This window comes from Peromyscus leucopus, chromosome 16_21 (genome assembly GCF_004664715.2).
Source record: "Peromyscus leucopus breed LL Stock chromosome 16_21, UCI_PerLeu_2.1, whole genome shotgun sequence".
Taxonomy (NCBI): domain Eukaryota; kingdom Metazoa; phylum Chordata; class Mammalia; order Rodentia; family Cricetidae; genus Peromyscus; species Peromyscus leucopus.
The window spans coordinates 67,440,837-67,466,683 of record NC_051084.1 but is presented as its reverse complement, the minus strand read 5'-3'; the positions used below and the strand labels follow the sequence as shown (position 1 = coordinate 67,466,683).

At 45.4% G+C, this 25,847-nt stretch overlaps 2 protein-coding genes across 2 annotated transcripts in view; one reads left to right on the top strand and one right to left on the bottom strand.

Moving 5' to 3' along the window:
• The window catches only part of Rcan2 (regulator of calcineurin 2), a 227,807-nt gene extending 212,536 nt beyond the window's left edge, over positions 1 to 15,271 (bottom strand). The window contains exon 1 of the mRNA XM_028890686.1: positions 15,037 to 15,271. The gene's annotated coding sequence lies outside the window, so the exon portion shown is untranslated. The remainder of the gene's footprint in view (positions 1 to 15,036) is intronic.
• Positions 1 to 16,555, top strand: part of LOC114707835 (insulinoma-associated protein 1-like) — a 205,422-nt gene extending 188,867 nt beyond the window's left edge. Inside the window, exon 3 of the mRNA XM_037200251.1 lies at positions 15,036 to 16,555. Within this exon, the coding sequence (XP_037056146.1) occupies positions 15,053 to 15,436 (384 nt within the window). The 5' untranslated portion in view covers positions 15,036 to 15,052 and the 3' untranslated portion in view covers positions 15,437 to 16,555. The remainder of the gene's footprint in view (positions 1 to 15,035) is intronic.
• Positions 16,556 to 25,847: the final 9,292 nt, after the last annotated feature.

Sequence of the window (25,847 nt, the reverse complement as noted above, 5' to 3'; positions counted from 1 at the left end):
CTGAGCCATCTCTCCAGCCCCTTTCTTGTTCATTTTTAAATCTAGAGCTAGCTTTGGCAAGAGCTATGGGAATGCTTACTTTTGTCCTCTTTAATGATAGAGGTATTCAGCAGCTCCACAGCACACCCTGAGAAAGCCTGACGCACAAGCTTATCAGACGTTCTCATATGCTCATGTTAGCCTTTTCACAGTGGGATCTGATCACTTTTGTCTCTAAGGCTATTTTATGTATGACCCTCTTCAAGGGTACTTCTCTTTCTCAGGATGGCAAGATGGATGGGTCCTTCTTTTAGTCAGGTGGTCACCAGGCCAAGTGCAGAAAGGATAGCAGGACTTGGTAACCTGCCCCCATGGTTACACACTTCTGAGTGTACCCCGACAACACTGTATTACCCCCCACAACACTGAGATTACTCATGCATACATAGCCATGCCCGCTTTATACCCAAGTGCCAGGATCTACACTCAGGCCCTCATGCTTGGACAGCAAGAGCTTTTAGTCCTGGAGGCATTCTCCAGTTCCCTCGGCATGGCTGGGAACCCCCTTTCTGTTTGCCAACTCTCCACAGCTCTTGCACATGACTCCTGTGCCATGCCCAAGTACTTTAAAATTAGCTTCTCATCTCCTTCACTCACTCACTGTCTTCTGCTCAGAGTTACGAGGACTAAGACCTACGTGACACCAGAGAGCAGAAAAGAGACTGCAAGGCATCACCTCCTTCCTGTTCTCTCCACGAAAGAGCAGCTAGCCTGCCTTCCCTTGCTCAGAAGAGTCAGTAATGATGTCATCGGCCCGGCTCAGAGACCTTCACAACCAGAAGTCTTTTAAATTCCAACACAGTCATTCTATTCCCTGCTTAGGACGGGGCGCACCACTTCCTAGCCCACACTCACAGGTTGTTACAGCACTAGTGAGAAAACCATTTATGTCATGGGTGGCACACGTGTGTATGTGAGTTATCAGACCACAATAATGAGGGAGCAAAGATCTCAACCTATGGGTCATAACACACCTGTGGGACTCCAATAACCCTTTTACAGGGGTTACATATCAGACATCCTGCATGTCAGATATTTACATTACGATTCATAAGAGGAACAAAATTACAGGTATGAAGTAGCAATAGAAATAATGTTTATGTTGGGGGTCACCACAACATGAGGAGCTGTATTAAAGGGTCGTAGCACTAGGAATGTTGAGAGCCACTGGTCTAAAGGCCCTGATGTTCTGAGCCAGTGAGAGGTGCATTAGAGAACCGTCGAAATGAGGGTCCTACATGAGGTTAGACTTTAAGCTTCCCTCGGAATATTTATAGCTGGAAAGGAGACATCAATGCCTTATCCTTCGAGAAAGGCTTGAAGTGGGTGGGCCAGACCCTGGTGGGTGGGGAGCATTTTGTTTCCTCTGAGTGGATTGCAGTAGGTAGTACATGTGGAGCAAGTTATGGTGCTAGAATTTGAAAATTTAACATATTATTTTTTAGGAAAAGTAGGTGCTGCTTCTACTTCCAATTTTACTCAAGTTTTTTTTTAATTATAGTAATATTTAAATATGTGCAGACGTAAAACCAAAGTCCTATCATTTCTTAAAGTCACCAACTCCTACTAAATGCTTTAACCCAATGCAGGTGGTATCATGAAAACAATTCCGTTCAAATCCCCGACACGGACTTGATCCTCAGATGGTTGATGACCTCACAGCCACCTTCCATCCTCACCCTGCCTTGGATACAGGAAAGCACAACATGGGGGGAAGGGGGTCCAGGACTTGGGGCTGCTCCTCTCCCCGCAAGTGTCTCTCCCTACAAACTCACCTCACCTCTAACGGTGTACCATGCACTCACATGGCCTTTTAATTAGTAAGACTAGTGTTTATTCCTGCCAGTCCACAACTGCGAACAGAGCAATGGCATCGATATAATTACTTTTAAGGATCAAACATCCGAACCACGTGACTGTATTATTTCCTGTAGGGGGATATTTAGATGACCCAAAGCATGCTGGTCCTGCTTCACACTATCCTAAAATAACGCGCCAGAGCATTGAGAGTGACGGCAGGGAAGTCTCACCCGACTCCTCCATGAATAACTAACTGCAGAGCCCAGTGGACTGTGAGACAAAGACGCCACTGGTGAGGTCTGGATTCTCCTCCTGAAAAACCAAACCAAGTTGTTCAGTCTCCCTGAAGTTCAGTGTCCTCATCTGAACGATCTCAGACCAGAAGCAGAAGGTATGTCCTGCAGTCCTGTGTGCAAGACACGTGGGAAGACTGAGCCCAGGGCCTGGCGCTCAGTGCCCATAACACACACAAATACACAGGCAATTTTTCCTGCTCAATTGCTTTTTGTCCAAATGCCAGCACACAGAGCAGGTTTCACCAGGCCTGCTAGAACAGGAGCCTTTCAAACCATTTGAATTTGAGACACGAGGAGGCCTTGGTCCATCTGCCTTGAAATTCCGACACTGCTATCAGTCACACTTGGAGTTTGGTTTTGCCCATCAGTGAGGTACAGGGTACGTTCTAGAAAGAACCAGCTTATTGACACAAACATAGCAAAAATAGACAACCCTGTGTTGTTTTTAAATTGTGTGTGTGTGTGTGTGTGTTTGTGTGTGTGTGTGTTCTGGTGCCCTCAGAATACACTGGAGCCAGTCACAGGCAGTTATGAGCCACCCTATGTGGGTTCTGGGAACCAAACTCTGCTAGAACAGTGAATGATCTTAACTGCCACTCCATCTCCTAGGCCTCAACTTATTTTTATACTTAACAATTATGTGCAGGGAACAAAGGCTTTAAAGACAGCTGAAGGTGTTGACAGCCCCAGCACTAGGCTTCTGAATTATTTAAAATGGATATAATGGATAGTCAGTTCATTTTCTCATTAACCCAGGAGAACCCTGCAGAAGCAGGCTCTCCTGACAGGTGCTGCGGCCGTCACAAGGATGAATGAGCAGGTACTTTCTTCAGCTTTAGGGACTTAATGTCTGGAGGTCAGTACAGGCAAATGCACAAGAAGCTGGGGGGGGGGGCAGCGGGGGAATCTCCTGAACTCTAATTTCACTGTAGACAGTGATTCAGTCCTATTTACTGGTTTTCATGTCTCAGTCACTAACACAATACTCGGCACCCAGTAGGAATAAACAAATTAATATACATGTGAATAGATCAGGTATACATGTATTAGAGCATGCTTCCACCACAAGTACAGCTTCAGTGGAGAGTGATGGATCCTCTGAGGATTCAAGGTTTGAGGAAATCTAGAAGAGATGTAATTGATGGAAGAATACAATTCTCAGGAATAGGGATGGGAGACTGTCCAGTAGACATCTTCCACAGTCACAATGTGCTCAGGATGGTTCTCATTAGTAAAATGATCCTATTCTGACCATCATTAAGTCTAGCACTTCCATAACATCCCGTATTGACACACTGACACATGCAGTCGCTTCTTAGTTTGTTATTTATTACGAGGACTTTTGATTTACTTATAAGCAGTGTGGTGGTTTGTTATTTGTTACAATAGGAAGTTGAAGATATAATATCTGGTCTCTCGCAGCTGTGTCTCTATGATTTCTATTGGCCTCCTGGGGCTCTCTAATAAGTAGCCATAAAAGTCAATTTGCAATTAGGGGAAGGAATGTACATATTTGGCAGCATTTACATTGCTGTGATTGACAAAAGGCATGACTGACAGGAACCTTATGATGCAGGAAGAATAACTTCATGACAGTATTTGCATATTGTGCTTAAAAATATTACCAGTGTGGGCATGAGGAGGAAAAAAATAAGTGGCTGCCTGGATTGTGCAAGACCCTGGGTTCCACCCCAGCACTGATCAAAGCTGCACACAAATAGGAAAGCAAGTTGGAGACAGCTCAGTTGGGAAAGTGCTCACCAGGCAAGCTCGAGGACCTGCTTGCATTCAGAAAGCCTCAGCATCCACATGAAAGGCAGGCAGGATGGGGAGTCTTGGCACCTTAGCTGCGAAGTGGAAAGAGGAGGTCCCTAAGCTTGCTGGCTGGCCAGTCTAGCAGAGTTGCTGAGGTCTGGTTCAGTGAGAGAGTGTCTCAAAAAACAAGATGGAGAGCAACTCACCTTACGGGTTGTGTTCCCCAAAATAACCTTTATCTTACATACACACTGTATGCACCCGTGCATGCACGCGCGCGCACGCGCGCGCGCGCGCACACACACACACACACACACACACACACACACACACACACAATGTAATTGTATAGGTACTCTGGGAAATTCTAAAGGGACTGACCTGATTTTTTTTAAAAAGGAACACTAAAATTAAAAAATACATATATATGGTTAAAAAACTTAACACCTCAAAAATGACCTCTTATCAAATAGATAATGAACTCAGACTCAACAGGCCCCAAATAACTGCTAAGCTCCCTTTTCATTTGGGGAAAGGGAAAGAAATATTCTTTTAGCTTTCAAACATTACGGTTCCTGGAGAATATAAGAGAAGAAAAAGGAAGGAGTAAAGTCATTAAACAAAGACAGAATGAGGACTTGGCCAGGATGGTGAACCTCGGCTTCAGATGTGGAATAATCCAAAAGGAGCTCACAGTCAGTGGGGGATGATGGAGTGAGCGAACAGGTGCCCATGTGATCAGCTCAGAAACGCATCGTAGGCCTCCAGATATGTGGAGTTTCTATTAAGTAAAGGTCTCTAAACTGTACTTATTCTTTAGATTTTCTTTCTTCTAAGATATACCCTTGAAAATTATACTGTCATTAAAAAGCACCCACTGTTTTTTCATGAAAACATATTAATTATCTCTAATTTTGTTTATCTAGCATAACCTCATAGCCTCATACTTTATCTTGAGCTGTAAGACAAGGCCAAGGGTGGCTGTTGAAACATTGAAATGGTCGAGCTAAAATAAGGGGCTCTGTGAAGGGTAGTGAGAATTTGGTAAGCATGGGGTGAGTTTGCTCTTTATCACTTAAGGTCATATTACCCCAAATCTTTGGAATAAATAAAGTCATACTTATGAGTGTGAGATTTGAAACTATGTTTTAAAGAATAAAACCAGGGGTGCCATGAGGAGCCAACTCACTGGGAAAGTTCCAAGTCCAAAGCTCCTGATGGTCGTTCCGTCAGTCATACACATTCATCCTTCTCTTACCATTGAGTTTCCTTAGGGCTGGCTATGTTAATAAACAGAAGCAGGAAGGAAGAGAAACTCACAGGCAAAAGCACATGCCTGGGCTTCCTCCAGAACCACTGTAGACTGACCCATGTCCCATGCAAGTTATTAATTCACTAGTACACGATGGAGCCTTATCCAAAGCCATCCTAAATTTAATGTCACAAATTTGCATGTCAATCATCCAAGCAGTTTTTTACAAAACAGATACTTGGGTACCGCCTCGAGTCAAGGTCATATGGACCTAACAGAACCGTGATTGCTGATCAGGTTACCAGTCCATCTCACTTCCTCCTGCAGCTGATCTTCCCAAGCCTGTCTGTGTGCACAGGGGCTCCAGGAACACCTTGTTAACCTTCCAGAACAATGTCATTGGGTCTCCCAGGGTTGATGGAAACAGAAATGAGAAGGAAATTGCCCGACCTCACCCATGACAATCTCACAATGCTACAAGGAAACCAACGTCCAAGTGCCAGCTAAGAATTCCCACGGCCTCTTGCTGTGCTGGGGCCCTGAGAGCTCAGGGGGAAAGTCTTGTTGGAGATCTCTGACCAAGTGAGCATTTCACTCAATGCTCCCCCTGAATGTCACCTTGGCAAATGTTGAAGTTTACTGTGAAACAACAGCTGTGTAGAGCAGAAATCACCAAGACATAAATAAAACAGTAAAGAAAGGGCCTCATAAACACACCTGCAGCTTCCCTGACCACAGCTGGACCCTGTGTTTTTACAGACGTTGTTCGTACGTCATACAAGATGACCTGAGCATCACCGATGTCCACAGGAGGAACAGCTTAGCATATTGACACATTATTGCTTTGGTCTCACTGCTCAGGTCTAAGAGATTTTGCTCTGGGGCAAATAAGCCTTGGTTTCAGCTACCCAGTAGTTGATCTGAATTTATCACGCTCCATCTTGAAATTCACTTAATGATACCTGGGATCAAATAAGTAATTTCATTCTTGAGAAATACTCCAAAGACAAGTACTTATTGAGGATGGGCAAGGGAGGGAAACAGTTGAGAACAACATATTATGACACATATGTGTGAGCATGCCAATTATTTGTAGGCTTACCTAAAAGAAATTAATTTTTAAAAAGTTGAAATTAGACACTGATTTTTTTTCCTGGCAAGATACATTTACTGGGCTTTTAGCTTTAGTACTTTCATAGGTCAGATAAAAAAATTATATTAATTAAGTGTGTCTTTCAGATAAGTTTGTGGGAGAAAATAATTCAAAGTGACTGTTTACCTTGGTAATTGCCTGATTAAATAGAATAGTTAAGATGGCAACTGGGTGTTTTCAGAGGCTCTCTCTTTGGAAACACTAACCTGATTAGCTATCAAATTAAAATTTTTCAATAGTGAACATTTGAGTATTGTTTTAAAAGAGCCTACCTTCTTATCCTATGTCTTTATTCAAAATTGTGTACTATGCAGGCTAGTAAGATGATTCCTTGGGTAAAAACGCTTACCATAAGCCTGATGACCTGCATTCAGTCCTCCAAACACACATGGGAGGAGGAAAATCCCACCACCCCATGCTGTCCTCCGACATCCTCTTGTGTTCTGTGGCACACATGCCTGCCCCAATGTTCAAAATAAATAGGTAAGTACAATCAACTGTGTTTTAGCTTGGTATACTAATACATTGTGTTGTTCAGTAGAGGGTGAACAATGATGTGTTTCTGAAGCTTGCCTACAAAGAAGGAAAGGAGCTGGTCCAAACCCAAGGACACGGCAGAACTATGGTAAATGAACCTCATCATTGTTCATGCTGCAGGATCCAAACACTGGTTTTGCTGAACAGAGGACCCAGTGAGGCAGTCCTCGGTGAAGCAAAGGCATTGTCTTCTGCTCGGTTCTAGGTGCTTTGGAAGCCCAACAGGCCCCATCAGCAGCCACTCAGGTCAGCATCACATGTGTCAAGGCATCCATATGAAAAGCTGTTAGTAACCGGTGCCAGAAGAGACGCTGTTCACTCCACTGGACTTAATTATAAGCACTCAAGCATGTGGACTATCAGGCCCTTGTCCGACATCCTGATGTACCCCAGAGAAAATCTAACTTTCCAGTGCTAACTGTCAAGCTCAAATATTCCCAGAGTGGGGCTGACTCTGCAAAGCATTGGTGCCAACTCTTACCTTCACATGAAGAGAGCCTACACACTGGGCAGAGGTGTGAGCCACATTCCCTTGCACTACTTTGCCAAGTTGTTTGCTACTTCACGCTCCTAGAAAAGCAGCAGGTGTCTGCCACGCAAACGTAAGGCCTTGAGTTTGAATCTCTAGCACTCACAAAGCATGGCGGCTTGCATAGGTCATCTCAATGGTGCTGGGCAGAAGGACACAAGCAGAGCCCTGGAGCTTGCTGCCTGGCCACTCTAGTAAACTTGGTGAGCTCCAGGTTCATTGAGAGGCCCTATCTCAAAAATTAAGGTGTATAGAAACAGATGGAGGCATTTGATACTGGCTTCTATGTAGACATGCACCCAAGTATGTGTCTGTACCTGCACATGCATATGCACGTTATCAGACATGTGCACACATCTACACACAAAAAAAATAAAATGAAAGTAGTATCAATTATTTAGGGAGAACCTTAGTAATTGGGCCTAGAAAAATAATCCAAAGTTTGTACACATACACACACACACACACACACACACACACACACACACACAAATGTGCTCAAAAAGTTGTTCACAAGAGAGGCTAGAGAGATGATGGCTCCCTGGTTAAGAATGTTTGCTGCTCTTGCAGAGGACTGGAGTTTGGTTATGTACAAGACAACCAGCATCCACCTTGGCTTGCTTACAGTAGCCTGTAACACCAGCTCCCAGGCATCTGATGCCCTCTTCTGGCCTTCACAGGCACCTGCACTCATGGACATAGACACATACTTACACAATATTAAAAATAATTTTATCTCAGTCTAGTTTATGACTTTTTGGATATTTAGAAATACATTGAACGTCCACTCAAAGGCAGAAGAGTAAATGCATTACAGTAAACTTATTCTTGAAAAGATTACGCACCTACCAAACCTAGTGCTGGGGGGCAGGCTAGGGAGGTGACTGTATGGCCTAATGTGTAAACACAGCCATGAGGAGCTGAGTTTGGATCTCCAGCTCCCAATTGAAATCCAGACAAGACAGTGCATGTCTGTCACTTCAGGTCTTGGGGAAATGGGTAGAGATAGAAGGACCCGCAGGATAGTCTAGTTGAAATGGTAAACTCTTGGTTTTAGTGGGAGAATAAGAAAGTAAGCTCAAGAGCAATTAAAGAAGATGCTCAACATTGATTGACTTTTGACTTCTACAGTGTATGCATGGGTTTATGCATCCACACTCTCACACCTGCAAATGTGCACACACACCCATGAGTGTTCACAAAGGTCACTGACCTGCCCTGGTAACTTGTAACTTGTCTAAAACGTTTGGTGAAATACACAGGAGGCAAAGTTCTCTGCACATTATGACCCTAGTTTATATATATATGTGTATATACACAAACAGAAAAGACTGGATGGAAAAAATCAAAAATGCTCATAGTAATGTGCAATTTTAATTTTTCTATAATTTTCTCATATTTTCTAAAAAATTATAGGATGCATATATGTCAAAGAAAAACAAATACATAAGAAAAAATCCCTGGGTAGGATGTCTTTCCTGCTGAGTAGACAGATCTCAGCAGACAACTGGAGATATTTCCAGCCTCCTGCCTGTCACTCAAACCTGATGTGAACCCTGGTGATGACTTTCTCTTCTTGCTCTGTGCCTATCCCATCCTCGACCTTGACTTTGACTTCCAGCATCTGTTTATAGTGAAACACCCTTTGCCAGTCACCTCTTCCTTACATACCACATTCTCCTTCCCCTCCACCAGCCAGACCTGATTCCATGATTGACCAGCCTTGACCTTGGTTGGCTAGCTTGTGTTATTAACAACACATTAGTTAATCTTGAAGGAAACAAGTTTTTTTTTTTTTGTACCAAGGAACAGAGCAAGTAGATCCAGTTTCCTTAATGCATGACATAATTGGGTTATTTTTAATTTTTTAAATTCTATTTTATATATAAGTATGGGTGTTTTGCTTGCATGTATACCTGTGTACTGTAAGCATGCAGTGACTGTGGAGACCAGAAGAGGGTGTTGGATCCCTTGGAACTGGAGTTACAGATGGCTTGCGCTGCCATGTTGGTCCTGGGAATTGAACCAGGTCCATTGTCCTCTGAAAGAGCAGTCAATGTTCTTAACTACTGAGCCATCTCTCCAGTCTGGACATACATGTTTTTAAGACACAGAGTACCTCTCTCTCCTCACAGACATAGTCCTCTACCAGACCCCACTCTTAGAGTTTTGGGGTTTTTTTTGTTTGTTTTTGTTTTTCGAGACAGGGTTTCTCTGTGTAGCTTTGCTCCTTTCCTGGAACTCACTCGGTAGCCCAGGCTGGCCTCGAACTCACAGAGATCCACCTGGCTCTGCCTCCCGAGTGCTGGGATTAAAGGCGTGCACCACCACCGCCCAACCCTAGAGTTCTTACTGTGACAGTTATCCTTAACATCTGTACAGAGCATTCTGTTCTTCAGTGCACAGAGTGGGTGGAGCCCAGCCACCCTCACCTCTCTGTGAGGTAGGGAGATTGTTTTCCTAATTTGCAGCCCAGAGGCCTGGCACTGGGTAGCTTATCCCCCTGGACTCCCGGAGTGTGCTTATCTGTAGATAGTCACACTCGTGCCCATTCCCCAAGTTTGTAAGGTCTGGAGAAGACGATGCACACAGCCTGCTGAACCAAGTGTTGAAACTGGAGCAACAACACACAAATGCCACTTCCAACAACTGCTAGGTCAGTGGCAAATTCAAGGTCACGTAGCTGGGAGCAAGTATAGCGGGGTTGAAGTCCAACCTTTTTAGACCCCATTTCCAATGCTGTAAGAGAGGTATCATGGCGTGGCCCATGGCAGAATAAATCTGTTAGAACAAGGTAGTTATTCCCTCAAAGAACTCAGGCAATAGTTTTAAAAAGCTAGGGTCTCATTCACAGTGCATGTATTTTATTCTTTAGTCCAACAGTGAGCATTCACATATCTTTTAGTGCATGCGCTCTACAATGTAGAAACTCCACATTTTAGTCATTGTTTCACAGTGAGTTGCGCACAGAGAGCTCAGACGTGAAATCACAGTCCTCTCCTTCCCTGTGACAGGAGACATTTCTATGAACATTGTGGACTGTGGGAAATGCGAGCTCTTTCTGGAAGCACTTCTTTAACATCTCGAAAGTACCAGAATTCCTTATCAATTTCACAATGTCTTCGGCTAAGTTTAAAAGGCTTTTTGACTCATAAACTAGGTGAATTAAGTTAACCTGTGAAAAAAAACAACACCTGGAAATCCATAGCACAAGGGGAAAAACAAGGACAAGAAGCACTTTAGAAGGCGAGGCGGGATGAATTAGGGAAAACGGAAGGCAGGTACAGGGTCCACAGGAAAGGGAGTCACTCTGCATCTTCTCAGAGTCATGTGTTGGAAGGCATTTGTGTGTGTGTGTGTGTGTGTGTGTGTGTGTGTGTGTGTGTGTGTGCGTGCGTGCACGCGCGCCTCATCTCAGCAATCTCCCTATGGTAGATGCTACCCAAAGCAGGAGTAGATCTTAACTTCAGAGTCAGGGAGCTGGTAAAGTGAGTAAATGCCAGTGTGGCGGCATGCACTTGTGATCCCAGGAGTAGGAGGCAGAGACAGGAGGATCCCTGTGACTCACTGGCTCACGAGCCTAGCCTAACTGGTGAGCCCCAGGCTGATGAGAAGCCTTGTCTTGTCTCAAAGGAGGTGGTTGGCATTCCTGAGGATTCCACGTGAGGTTGTCATCCAGCCTCCACATCATACACACATGAGCACATGCTTCTGCACACACATGGACATGCATACACAAATAAATATACACATAACTTTAAACAAAGGATGACAGGATAGTAAAGCATCTTCAGAGACACTTTGCTTTTCCTTTTTATGCATCTGTTGTCCTGGGGATGAAGGGTGTGGCCCAATTTCTAGAGTATTTTCAGTGAGACCAACCTCTTTTTTTTTTTGGATACAGGGTTTCTCTGTGTAGTTTTGGTGCCTGTCCTGGATCTCACTTTGTAGACCAGGTTGGCCTCGAACTCACAGAGATCTGCCTGGCTCTGCCTCCCAAGTACTGGGATTAAAGGTGTGGACCACCGATGCCCTGCAATGAGGCCAACTTTAATTCAGCACCTGGTTCCTGTTACGTTTCAATTCCCATAGCTACCTTACTAGATGCTTACTAATTTCCCTAGTTTTTTGTTTTTGTTTTTGTTTTTGTTTTCATGATGAGGAAACATTCAGAATCTAAGTAACATGTCTGAAGTAAAGAATGGGATCACTGCCGATGGGAGAGTCTTCTAACTTGGTACCCTTTAGCTGGGCTCTCTCAACATTAGACTCTCCCATTACCTCTGCACTTCTAGTTATGCCAGGTCAAGCCATTAAGAACAAGGTACCCATGCAGGCATGAATGGAACACAGATCTGCAGCGCTAGAAGACAAACCCGGAACAGGATGCCAGGACTTCAGAACACAGAGATTACTTACAGAATACCGAGCCAATTTCTTCTGCCGTTACAATCAAAATAACGCAGCCTGAAGAGAGAACTCAGCAGGTAAGAGCACTTGCTGCTCTTCCAGAGGACCCATGTTCAGTTCCCAGCACCCACCTTAGGCAGCTCACAACTGCCTGTAACTCTAGCTCCAATGGATCTCTACCCCTCTTTTGACCTCGGCAGCCACCCCCAGACATGTACACACACACACACACACTAAAAACAATGAGTTTTAAAATAAAATAGCCCAAGCCAGAGAGGAGATGTGAGATTGCAAAGGTTTCACTGTATATGCGATCAAGCACAGGGCTCAGGGAGAAGCCGAGACTCCTGACCAGCTCCGTTCTCTTCTGCAGCATTGGCCACAGGCATCCAAACATTGGGAAGGGATTATTTCAATGCTATCAGTTCACACTGGTGATTGGCGACACTGCTCAGAACCTGGGCTCCAACACCAGGTGCACCCTTTACCAACTGTGTGCTCTAGACAACCTATTATTATTTCTTAGCCTTGCTTTCCTTATCAGTTCCTCGAGACTAACCGCAGTGCCACCTAAGGTTAACTGCAGGTTATCCAGTGATGACGGCCAGCGCGGAATAAATGCCACACGTTCTAATGATTACCATTAGCAGTATTCACACAACAGAGGTAAAATGTTCACTTCTGGGGATCGGGGAGCGTTAAAGGCAGAGACGATATCCTACTGCGGAGAGAGTTCACCTCCCTCTTCCCCAAAGGCAACACTTGATAGCCTCGGGAAGGAAGGAAAGCTAGAGTAGTAGACAGTTCCAGAACGAAGAAGCCACCTTTGTAAACAGAAGTGCCTTGTTTGGATATTCAAAGGAAAAACCCACAGTCCCTCTCAAACCTGCCCATCTTCATGAGCGCCTTACCTCACTCAAAGCTTGACCACGCCCCCACACGCCGAAGCCCCTCCTTCTTCACCAGTCCTCACCTGGAGACAAAGTGCCACTGATTTGCCCTGAAAAGGTTCCCTGTAGATTTTGCTTCTCTTGCTCCTGGCACCTGCTTCACACACACCTCATGATCTGGGGAGGACGTGCAGGGGCCTGAACCATACCAGTCGCCTAACACCTGAGTTCCCACTCTGTCGCCCTACTTCCCTCATCCTCCAGAGTCACGTTTGCGAAATATAAACGAGATCAAATCATTTCTCCTATGAGAGGCTGCATGGTGCCTCCTCTTCAGTAGAATCTGTTCAGAACCCCCAGCTCACCATAGCCTCCTCAGCCGTGATACCCTGTCACCTCATAACGGTGCTCTTGAACCTAACCTTTCTTTCTACACAAGATGCCTAGTGCCTTCTCCAGCGAATGCCAACCACCCACTGGGACCCGGTCCAAATGTGTACTCTCTGGCAGACTCCTCTAGATTCCTTCCACTCTCCCATCTCTTGGCTCCCACTGACCTCGCTCCTTTCTACATTAAATGCTCACTATGCTGAATCACTATCATTTATTTTCTGCTGGATTCTTTTCTGGGAAGTCTAGGGCCTTGTCTCTTTTCGCCCCTAGCACAGAGCCTGCAGACAGACACAGTAGGTGCTCACCGAATAGCAGGTCAATAAACCGGCGCAGAGAATTAAAGAAGTGGGTAAATGCAATCTCCGCGGTCCCCATCGAAGTCAGACCCGATAAAAAGAACGCCCATCCCCGCCACACACCTGAGAATCTGCAGTTATGCAAGTGTGATGAGTACTTGCAAATGAGAAAGCTCTCAAGTTCCCACTTGTGTTAAATGTCCCTCACTGGGGAAAGCTGCATCCTCCCGGATTTAGATGGCTTGTGAAGGACCTGCACACATTCAGCATTTTCTAAGATCTTACAATCTGGTCACTTTAGTTGAGGACACTTCTCCCTCCCCAAATCATCTTACCAGATTCAGGTAATAGGTGCTCAGTAAATACTGATTTGATTTGCAGTGGATTGGAAAGCCAAGCACAACTCCCATTTCAGGCTAATTGAGCTCAGTGACCGGTCATAGGTGGTATAATAGCTCCATAAGGCTAGAAGGAAAATCAATGTGGCTCCTGAAAAGCTGCCGAGGGTTCAGTCCTGCAACCCACAGCCCACGCTGGCCTGCTTCTTGACTCATCCTACCTACTGTCCATATCTATCTTTATGATCTCCTGGAACCCAGATCCTGGCCAGCAAGATCGACCAAATGGCCACAACTCCCTTGTTATGTATTTTGAACTTACTGTAATTAAGAACAATGGATGGAAGTTAAGTTATGTAGCAAAAATGCATCATTTTTCCTAAAAGTCTTGCTATACATGAATTCTGGCTAAAGAATGCTTTCACATCCTTTCGTCTCCGTCCCTGGAAAATGCTAGGGCTGCATAATTAAAGGGAAACAAGAAACACTTTTTGTTGTTGTTTTTGCTAAAGCAAGATTTTTTTAAAACATCGCTTTGGCGGTGGGTGTAATAGTCCTCCGCTGACCACTTCGACCCTGGCGTAAGAAAAAGGAGAGTGTCGAAGCATGCAATCTGCTCAAATCCATCGCGGATAAGAAAAAAAAGACAGCAAGGCCTTGGGGGAATAAATCATTAACCAAAAGTCAAACCGAGGCACCCTGGAAACCAACGAGATCCAGAGGGAGCCGAGAGGGATCAGGTGGCTGAGACGAACTGCCCTGTCCCCTCCGATGACTTCTGAAGAGAAAAGCCTGACAGGCACGACGAACCCGGCACACCGCGCTCCTGACCATGTCACTTTTCAAACTTGAAGTTATTTTTAGATGACCCAAGCCGGCTAAGCCCAGGCAGGACAATTCTCAGCCCGCTGTGTCCAAAAGCCCCTTTCCCCCTCCCTAACAAATTTGGCAAAGCTTGGTTAGACAGGGGTCTCCTCGTTTTCTCCCTTTCTCTCTGCGTTGTTCCTCTCCCCCGACTCCCTCTCTAAGCCCAACGCCCAGGGCAACCGAGTTATTCGGAACCCTCAAGTCCGTATGCACCTGCTGCTGCACCTGGGAGGGTGGACCCTTGGCCAGTAGGAATGGGGAGGGGGCTCTTGGAGATGAGCGCCTCCTAGAGGGGGTCATGGGAGAACTGTCCCCGGGGATGCTTTGGGGACTGGCCACTAGATCTCTCCAGCTGCTCCAGCCTTGCCCTTAAATGCCGCGGTCCTGGGTTCCCACTGCCCAGGTCCCCTGGCACCCAGCCGTTCAGCCCTGGTGGGACAGGGGACAGGGGTGACAGGGCCTGCGCCGTTACGTAACCGACCTGCAGGGCGTCTTCGATGCGCCGCGGAGGCGGCGGCGACAGTGGCGGCGGCTCGGGGGTCCTCGGGGCGGAAGGCTGCGGGCGCGGCTCTGCCTGCTCACCTGACGGCGGGGCGAGCGCGGTGCCCGCGGACCTGGGCGTGGGGCGGTGCGCACTGCGCGCCGCCTCCCGCTCTCCGGGTCGCGGGGTCACCCGAGCTGTGCCTCCTGCCGGTGCTCCCGCAACCACCGCCGCCGTCACCCGGGACAAAGCGGCTCCGGGGAGGGGCCGAGCCGGCGGCTCTCGCCCTAGCCAGTGGAGATGGGCGCGCCCCCAGCTCCGACTCATCGGGCCAACCTCCAATCAGACCCCAGGGAAGCCAAAGCCCCTGCCTGGCCTCCTCTGGTCGCCTCCCTCCTGACCAGGCGCCCTTCTGGGTCCCCCACCCACCTCCACCTCCTGGGCTCCCACTCTGAGCTCAGCTGCACACCCCTCCTCTGCGATCGCGGGGCGCGCTCGACCCTTTGCAAGAATCTGACACAGAAGCCTGTCCCCAAAGGCACTGCCTTTCCAAGAAGAGACTACCGGGTCACTGCCCGGGTGAGAGTCTTTTTTGAGGGTTAAGTGGGGGAGGGTCGCCCCTGGAGCTAAGCATCTGCATACAAGAACACCAAAAATAAACGGGCAGCGAAGAAACTGTGGTGGGCAGGACTGAGAGATTGTTTTCTTACAGGTCGACCTCTGGCTAGCTAACTGGGGAACTGTCTGGAAGCCACTCTTGAGTGCTGAAGAGCTTCTGTGCTGGGTGGGTGCTGGCGCCCTCTGGCTGGGGCTCTGAGTGCGCCCTGCCCGCGTCTTTGCAAGTGCCCTGTGCGGGCTTCACGGCTTTGCCAAAGCAGGACTCAGAGCCATCAGACCTGGGGACCGCAGAACTTGGGCTTTCCGGGACTCCTCCTACTGTGTGAGAGCCTGGAACACTAGGAAATGGGAGGCTGGTATTCCAAAGGATAAGGATGGCTGGAAGTGAAACGGGATCGGGAAGATTTACTTCCCATCAAAATGAACCACTTGAAGATTCTGCAAAAGGAAGCAACTCAAGGACAAGGAAGCCTGTGACCAGTGGTGGCACAGATGAGGACAGGACTGAATCTCACGGCAGGAAAACATCAATCACAAAACGATTAGAGTGAAGACCATAGAAACTGAAGACGGATGGTGCAGACCAGCCTGAGTGAGGAGAGAATCACAGATAGAAATGAATCCTGTTTCTTGTAGCCTTTCTCATTGTCATATACTTGGGCCCTTTCTTGTGTCTAGAATCCACTTCATCGGTGCTTAATAACAGTATCAAAACTGCATTGAAGTAATACCACAAAACAGTCTTGTGTGTGTGTATGTGTGTGTGTGTGTCTGCCTGTCTCTGTCTCTATGTGTATGTATGTGCTTGTGTGTATGTGTGTGTGATGATATGGCTCTTTTCTTTGCTTAGTCTGCATTAACATAAACACAGCATTAAATAAACATTTCAGAGTTGAAAATGTCCTTCGACTTCGTCATCTTTTGGACACATGCATCTTAAATGTTTGTTAATTTGGATGAATTACCATTTGGGAGAGATTTATTTTTGAAAGGACATTCTTATATCAAGCAAAAAATACCTCTAGAATTTTCCCTCATGGGCTATAGCTCACATGCGAAAGTGCTCATAGAGACCAAGTCTAATTCCTCTTCCTACAGACTGTTTTTGAAACATAGGAAGGTAGCTATGGTGTCTAACTCACCCTGAGCTTTCCCTTTTCAGGTAACGGATCTTCAACTCTTTCCACAAAATTTCACTGCAGTAGTTACTACAACTACCAGTGTGTTGACTTTATCGTAATGAGGTCCATTTCTGTGAGTACATATTTACATAAAATAAAATACTTGATTACAGAATATATTTTTGCAGAAATTTTTGAAAATTGGAAAAGCAAAATTTTTTTTGTCAGTGTGCGGTGTGTGTGAATGTGGGCTCCAGTGTGGCACAGTACACGTGTGTAGGGCAGAGGACCACCCCAGGTGCTAGTCCTCACCTTCTGCCTTGTTTCAGACAGGGTCTCTGTTGTTCCCCTGTGGGCCAGGCTATCCAAGTTTCCTGGGATTTTCTTGTCCCCGCCTCCCATCGTACTATAGAAGTAGTGGGATCACAGATGCATTCTGCCTGGTGTTGCTTGGGTTTGGGGGTTCAAACCCAGGTCTTCTTGCTTATGCAGCTTTAGCTCTTTGGCTGGTACACAGTGACCTTAAATGTGTGTTCACTGTTACAAAAATCAACATGGCCATCTCCCTACTACCTGGATACAGGTAATTTTACTTTTCTAGACTCTTTCTGAAGTTTTCATAGCTATACAGATTTCTCCTTCTTCTGCAGAGGTAAAGTCTCCATTGGTCAGTTTGTGTGTTGACTAGAAGGTAAAAATCAAGAAACCAAACTTATCTTCATTTGGTTCATTTTAAAGAAAGGTATATTATCATTAGAGAAAAATAATTTGTGGGGGCTGATTTTGAAAGTATTTTGGGGAACAGGAGTCAGGCTCATGGGTGGCTAATATGAAGGCTGATAGTAAAATTATGTTGTTAACATTTACTGAGCACATATATGCCAAGCTCTATGAAAATTGGTTTGTATTTATGAATCTATTTAACTCTCCCTGGAACCCTAGTAGCTAGATAAAAAATATTAACCCATAGAAATAATAAAAATAGGGCCAGTGAGATGGCTTGGCCAGTAAGGATGCCTGCTGCTAAGCCTGATGATTTGGGTTTGAGCTCCAGAACCCACATAGTGAAAGGAGAGAACTGACTTCCATATATGGGTCATGGCATGCACATGTGCACACACATACACCCAGACAGATGCTATATAAACACAATGAAAGAAAGAAGGGAAAAGAAAGGAAGGAAGGGAAGACAGGAAGATTAAATGCAAGACTTTCCAAGATAACAAGTGCAATAGCTAATAGCTAAATCCAAATCTAGACACTGGCTGTAGACCCCCGCTTGACAAGACTGGCCCCTTGATACTTGTTATATTATGAATGTACGCCTCTTTTGACATCCAAGGATTCTAATAAGATTAAAAGTCCTATTCTATTTTTACTTTGAGACTAGATCACTTGGTTTCTGAGACTGGCGTGGCTCCCAAGACAGCTTGATGTTAAATGTCTCTATAATTACCTATTGAGCAAGATTGGTTTGAATGAACCTGGATGATTAAACTCAACAGTGTTTGATAACGTTATTTTTATGGGTAAATATTTTTTCTCATGTCAACATATGATTCCAACATTTAAATCTTTTTTAATTAGGCAAATTTGTGTAACAAGATTCACTATTTTATTCACTTCAAAGTGAACAATTTAGTGGACTTTTAGTACATATACAGAGCCATATATATATATATATATATATATATATATATATATATATATATACATTGTTATCTAGTTCTAGTTTTTTTTAACCACAAGAGGAAACCTCATACCCATTATGTAGTCACCTTCAATTCTCTACCTTCACACCAATGTGTTGTGAACCATTTGTCCGATCCGTCTCTTTAGACTTGCCTATGTGGACATTTCATGCAAATGAATTCATATAATATGTGACCTCTCACATCTGGCATCTTTCACTTGACATATGTTACGTTTTCAAGGTCTATGTACATCATAGCATTATCAGCACCCCATTCCTTTCTGCGAAAAACCAGGACCTGGTGACTTCACTGCCTAAGTCCACAAAACACTTAAAGAAGAACTCATACTCCTTATTTTCAAAAGATCAAAACATTTTCAAATAGGAAAAGATTTCTAAACTCATTCTCTGAGGCCAGAACTATCTTGGGTACTCAGATCAAACAAGAACACACAAAAAAGGAAGCCAGAGAACAGTATCCATGATGGAGAGGGATGAGGAAACCTCAAGGGACCACCACCCAACAGAACTCAGCAGCACACCGAGAATAGCATTCACCAGTCAGGGGGCCTTTACCCCTGGGCTATGAGGGTCTGACCGAACATGTAAATATGATCACCACATTAACATAATGAAAGATAAAACCAACTGATTAGCAATAGATTTTATTAGATTTGAATAGATTCAGGAAAAGCGTGTGACAAAATTCAGTATCTTTTCACAATAAAGGCAAAATTAAACATAGAAGGAATGAGCCCCAACACAGTAAAATTCCAAAGCTAGAACCAAACTGAACAAAGAATAGTTGGAAATCTTCCCTGAAGGTACAGAATATGATGAGCATATGAACTTTTGCCATTTCTATTCTCCATAGTACTGGAAAGGCAATTGGGCGAAAAAACTTCAGAATTAGTTTGTTAAACTACACAAAATAACCTAGTGGGAATTTGTTAGGGATTACATTAAATCTATAGATCAAGTTGGAAAGATCTGAATGTGTGTGTGTGTGTGTGTGTGTGTGTGTGTGTGTGTGTGTGTACATGTGTATGTGAGTATGCATGCTTATATGATGTCAAGCCAGAGGATTACATAAAGTACCATCCTCAATATCTTTCTACATTTCCAGGTCTCTCAATTGAACCCAGAGCTGGTCTATTCAGCTGGGCTAGATCTCTGGGAAATTTATGGGAACTTTGGATCCAACCTTCTGTCTTCACACTTGAACCACCGGAATTTTACCTGTTGAGGCACTTCCACAGGCCACACACAAGGAACTGGCATCTTGATAATAGTCTTTCCTTCTATCCATGATCATTAATCCCCATTGCTTAGTTCTTATATTGTTTTCTCATAATCTTATAGATTTTCTCATAAAATCACTGTATATAATGATAGATTTATACCTATTGGATTTGTATTTTATCTTTTGCCCAGGCTTAGTTGGGCTATTTGTTTATATGGAGTTGTTACACTTCTTAAAGAGTCTGGTGTAGTTGCCTGTGTGATAGCCAGTACACAGCATCTTCTCCCAGTCTGAGAATTTTCTTTTGTCTGTCTTGACTACTGAGTACAAAAGTATTTAGTTCTAACAAAGTATAAATCAGCCATTGTTCTTTAGTTGCTTGTACTTTAGTCTCAATGTTTCTATGGCAATATTCTTCTGCAATGTTCCTCCAGGGCTATTGCAAAGCTTCTAGATATGGGGCTGATTTTAGCTGTTTTGGCCCTTCCCATGTTGGGGATGGGTGTTCACCTCCTGCGTGTGTCCATATGTGCACACAGGAGCTTGAGTACTATGACTTCAAGGCTATAGAGACATGCATAGTTGAATGTGTTCTTTTTCTCTCTTTCCCCCCCCAAGTGCCAGGATTAAAGGCATGTGCATCCATGCCTGGGAGGTATGTTCAACTTTCTGACAAGGAATATTCTGGTCAAGTCTTGGAGTCAGCCATTTCTTCAAGAAGCTCTGTTTTGCTGTTCTTCTGACTTAGTGAAGGATAGTAATTAAAAGCCAAAACCTGGGTGTTAGATTTTGTGGCTTAATGCTGTTAGAGTGTGCCCATCCCAAGGCCTTCTCAATAAAAGGGCTGAGAGTATATGTGTACGTACAAATCTGCAATTACATACAAATGTACCAAGTTTGCATCTTTATTTCTTCATCTATAGATCAAATTGCAAAGAACTCTCTCTCTCTCTCTCTCTGTGTGTGTGTGTGTGTGTGTGTGTGTGTGTGTGTGTGTGTGTGTGTGTAAAGTGTGCATGCTCATATGATGTCAGGCCAGAGGCTTACATAAAGTACCTTCCTCAGTGTCTTTCTACATTATATATTGAGGTGGGCCCTTCACTTGAACCCATAGCTGCTTTATTCAGAACATGAGGTTACAACCATTCTGTGTCTATAATCCCACAGCCTTGAGTTCTCACATTTCTTTCTGTTCTCACACACATTCCGTTCCCCTGGCAGTGAGAATGCATAGCTCCTTATCCATGATGAGCTAGTTTCTTTGTTCACACTTCTATAGTACTCTTCTGTGGTGCTCTCTTTGTAAAGTCTCAACACCATGATCATTCTTAGTCAGACGGCCTCTCTGACGGTACCAAAGTCAGTGAAGGACAGAAAGAAGGAGGGGGGAGGGAGAAGGGGAGGAGAGAAGAAGAGAGGGATGAAGAGGAAGATGAGAGAAAAGGAAAGGAGAGGGAGAGGGGGAAAAGGAGAGAGTTATGGAGATTTAAGGAAATAATTGGATATAAGACAAATCCTGTCCACCTGTCAGGATAAAATGGAGCAGTTGCACACTTTACCTTCAACACTGCTTCTGTGCATTCTCCTTAAGTGTCTGGCTGCTCTGCTATCAAAAGACCAAGCTGTGCATGCTGGATTTACTACCCATAATAGTCTTTGTACTTCTCAGATGTTTTACTGTTGAACATTATAGCACTTCAAAAAATTTGCTTCACAATCTCTCAGTGTATAGTAAAATTCTTATGTTCAAATTAGGAGAATGATCTCATGATTCCATGTGCTGAGAACACTCAGATCTCAAATTTTGTATTCAGTGTGTTGAATACCTCTTACCCTATGTAGATCTTATCTGAATACTGTAGCACTGAGTGAGATGAGAGCCTGATGGCCACCAGCACCTAGATGATCAAACTCAGGTCCTTTTTGTTTACACTGTACTGGCCGAGCCTTCTTCTCAGTCCCACTCATCCCGTACAACTTGATGTCTCTTTACAGTGTAAAGTCTTTACATGACATCATACTGTTTGCAAACTCTCACAGAGACGAAGCTAGCAACGCACCCTAATAGACTTCAGATTGATTTGTGGAACTGGGCAGGAAGGAAGACTACTCTTAAGCACTGAGCATGGAGTACAGAATCAGGAACAAGGTGGCTGATCCTCTTGGAATTTTGATTGCTTTCAACTGCTCTAGTAACTTCTCTGGAAATAATGAATGAAAGGAAACAACACACACACACACACACACACACACACACACACACACACACACACAAGCAAACAACAACAAAAAGCTCCTGGGACATCAGTGCTGGTACCACCTCTTCAGACTCAAGGGCATATCTGCTTGAGTCGGCCTCATTCACCTGTGCCTCTTCTGTACAACCAGGGCACCTCTCTGTTCCTTCTTTCTGGCAGTCTTCACTCTTCCCACAGCTAGCCCTGTTCATAGGGCAGGTGTTAATAATCTATTTTTTTCTCCTAGCAACCTGCCTCCTCCACCTCCTCAAGAAACAGGTTCCTTCCTGAAGGATGGCAGCTAATAGAATGCTTCTTCACTCACACCTCCTGATGAGTGTGACCCCCCCCTCCCATCGACACCAGACTCCCCCTCCCGACATCATCCCTTGCCAGCAGGTAGTAGCCAGACTTGAACCACTGCTCATATGATACCAAAAAAATTTGGGATGTTGGGAATCTGCTGCTCGGACCCCATTCCAAACCTCACCCTCAGCCTGCTAAGTGATGGCTCCTCCCCTGGAGCTGCCCATTCTAGACCCTACCCAAAGAAAGCCCACCAAGCAGGAGCTCCTCCCCCAGAGCTCCCAAAGACCACGGGGAGTACAGAATCAGGAGCAACACCTACAGGGTATTTAAGACCCCGCCCATAGACTTGCCTTGTGGTTTCCCCTCATGGTTTCTTCTTTTTCCCTGGGACCACCCGGGAATGCTTTGCTCAGATTAAAACCTGGACTTGAAAGAGAGAGAGAGAGAGAGAGAGAGAGAGAGAGAGAGAGAGAGAGAGGGAGGGAGGGAGGGAGGGAGGGAGGGAGGAGGGAGGAAGGAAGGAAGGAAGGAAGGAAGGAAGGAAGGAAGGAAGGAAGGGAAAGGTGAGAGAGAGAGAGAGAGAGAGAGAGAGAGAGAAGGAAGGAAGGAAGGAAGGAAGGAAGGAAGGAAGGAAGGAAGGAAGGAAGGAAGGGAAGGAAAGGAAAGGAAAGGAAAGGAAAGGAAGGAAGGAGAAGGGGAGGGGAGGGGAGGGGAAGGAAAGAGAAGGGGAGGGAAGGGAAGGGAAGGGAAGGGAAGGGAAGGGAAGGGAAGGGAAGGGAAGGGAAGGGAAGGGAAGGGAAGGGAAGGGAAGGGAAAGGAGAAAATACACATACTCCCTGTAAAATAAATAGATAAACAGATCAGAAGGACAAGTGTGTTGCTCAAGAAATTTCTAGTGTGTGTCCACCAACCAAAGACAGGAGCAATTGCCTTGATTGGCTTTAACTGTCCATTTTAAACAGCCTAGAGTCAGCTGAGAAGAGCATCTCAATTGAAGGACTGTATAGATCAGACTGGCCATGTCTGAGGGGACTGTCTTAATTGTTAATTGATACAGGAGGGCCTAGCCCACTGTGGGTGGTGCAGTCCCTAGGCAGGTGCTCTTCAACTTTACAGAAAAGCTAGCTGAGTCTAAGCTGACCTCTGAGTCAGACAACAGGCAGCATTCCTCTACGGTTTCTGCCTCAGGTTTATGCTCTGATGTCTCTTGAGGATACACTGTAACCTGTAAGCTACAAGGAACCTTTTCCTCTTGCTTTTGGTCTGAGAATTTTATCCCAGCAACAGAGATGAACTAGAACCTGGACCAAGTTGGATCTGCTGCCCGTTGTCTGTCATCAGGGGAAACATCAGAAGGAGGCAGCCAGGCATCATGGCAGGAGGACATCAGGAAGGACTTCTCAAGGCCCTTGGACTCATCTTAAGTGATGTGGTGGAGGGTTAAGACTTCGGGCACTGCCCCGTTCCAGAGTGGATGCTGGAGAACACAGGACTCACTCTTTGTTAACACATCTTTATCTACATAGCAGGAAGGCAGGTGGGCAACTGAAGTTATTTTTGCCTTCATCAAAAGCCACATTCGGGCTGGAGAGATGGCTCAGGGGTTGAAAGCACTGGCTGCTCCTCAGAAGGACCCAGGTTCAATTCCCAGCACCGACATAATAGCTCACAATTGTCTGTAACTCTAGTTCCAAAGGCTGCAGACATACATGTAGGCAAAACACCAATGCACATAAAATATAAATAAATAAATAAATAAACAAATAAATAAAATACACAGCCATTGGGGTTTCTGTCTGTAAATTCTACCCACCAGAACATTTTCTACTCTTACATGACTTTTCTACATCCTGACCTCCTCCTCCTCCTCTTCCTGCTCCCTCTTCTTCTCCTCTTCTTCCTATTTCCTTCCTCCTCCCCCATCTCCCTCTCCTTCCTTCCTCCTCTACTTCCCGTCTTCTTCCTCCTCCCTTTCTTCCCCCCTCCTGAATCAGCAGTACCACTTTTTCCCTGCATAGGAGTCCCACTCTTCCCGGTGGCACAGGTCACCCACATCATTGTTCAGACAGCAGAGGAACACTGGCTGTCTCTGATTTCTGTTTTTCCATCTGCTGCCTCGTGCCATGCCCAAAATAGTCACAGCAGCCTCCCCAGTGTCCCCGTGCTCACCACACCGGGATGAAAGCCACCGGTGCTCACAGCGGATCTGACTTGGCTCCAGAGTGGACTCCAGAGCATGTCAAGTTGTACAGTTAACATGCCAGGAGAATGGCAAAGCCAGAACCAGCGACCAGCCCTCCGGTTGATCCGTGCCTCCTTCGTGAGACAAGATGCAGAAGGAACCGCAGCTCAACAGTTGTCTCTGAAGCTGAAGTGTGTGACATTCCTGGTTTGCCCAAGGGGAAAACTCACAAAACCCAGAGATGTGTGAGCTGTGTTTGGTTTTTAACTGCTCTTTCCTTTATCAATACGTCTCCCATTTTTATTTATTTTTTTAAGATTTGTGTTTTAGTTTTAATTAAATGTATGTTTGTGTCCGTGTGGGGGATATGCGCATGAAAGCAGGTGCCAGCAGAGGCTAGAGGTGTCACATCCTCCAGAGCTGGAGTTAAAGGTGGCTGTGAGCTGTCCGTAGTCAGTATTAGCAAAGCAAGGGCAGCAAGCTCTCTCAGCCTCTGGGTCATCTCTCCAGACCACGTTACTGTATATCTTCATGTCTGCAAATGAGGACCTAATGCATTTGGGGGTTGGCAGTATGAATGTGCAGACACCAGTGGAAGATGCCAGGTGTGATCAGAGAGCTACAAGTCCCGTGGTGAGACTGTCCCCCCACAAGATTCTGGGTGACATGATTGACTAGCTGCGGATTCCTGTGAGTCATTGTTATGGGCAGGTTTCTAAAGAAGATGCATGATCTATGGTGGCCATGAAAAGTGGCCAGGCATGAATAAGAAGGACCTAGCGACAGATGACGCTGACCAATCACTTTGAGCTAAGGTGCTACCGGGCAATAGCAGGTCCCCCTAGCTCCTAGCAGGTTTTCTTCAAATGTCTGAAGTTTAATGTCAGCCCTGCTAATCTTTACAGCAGCCGTCCAGGCAGGTACTCAGTGCAGCCATCTACCTATGTCGGCACTGTTACTACTCCCAATTGCCCTCCAAGCTTGTTCCAACTCTCCAGTTGCTAAAACTAAGACACAGGAAGGCTAAGCCATTTGGTAGAAGTTCTGAGGTTGTCTGTCGTTGGAACCCCTGCCCTCCTGCTCTAGAACATGGCCGCCTGGCCACTCCACAGCTCATGGCTTGCTGCTCTATAAACTCTCCTGTGAAGCCTCTGTCACTCCAGTCCCCAAACACCACCAGTTGGTACCAGCAGCTCTGTGTGCCACGTGTCTTACACCTGGCTTCTTGTCTTCCTGTCCTCAGTTCCCACATCTGTGCCACAAACAGCTTTGGTATACAGAGTAAATAAATGAATGAACTGGTCTGAGGACCATTGAATACCCTGGCTCAAAACCTTTTCTACTATAATTTTCTGGAGAGCCTCAGAACATACAGGGATTAGAAAGCCCCATCCCTCACATCCTCCAT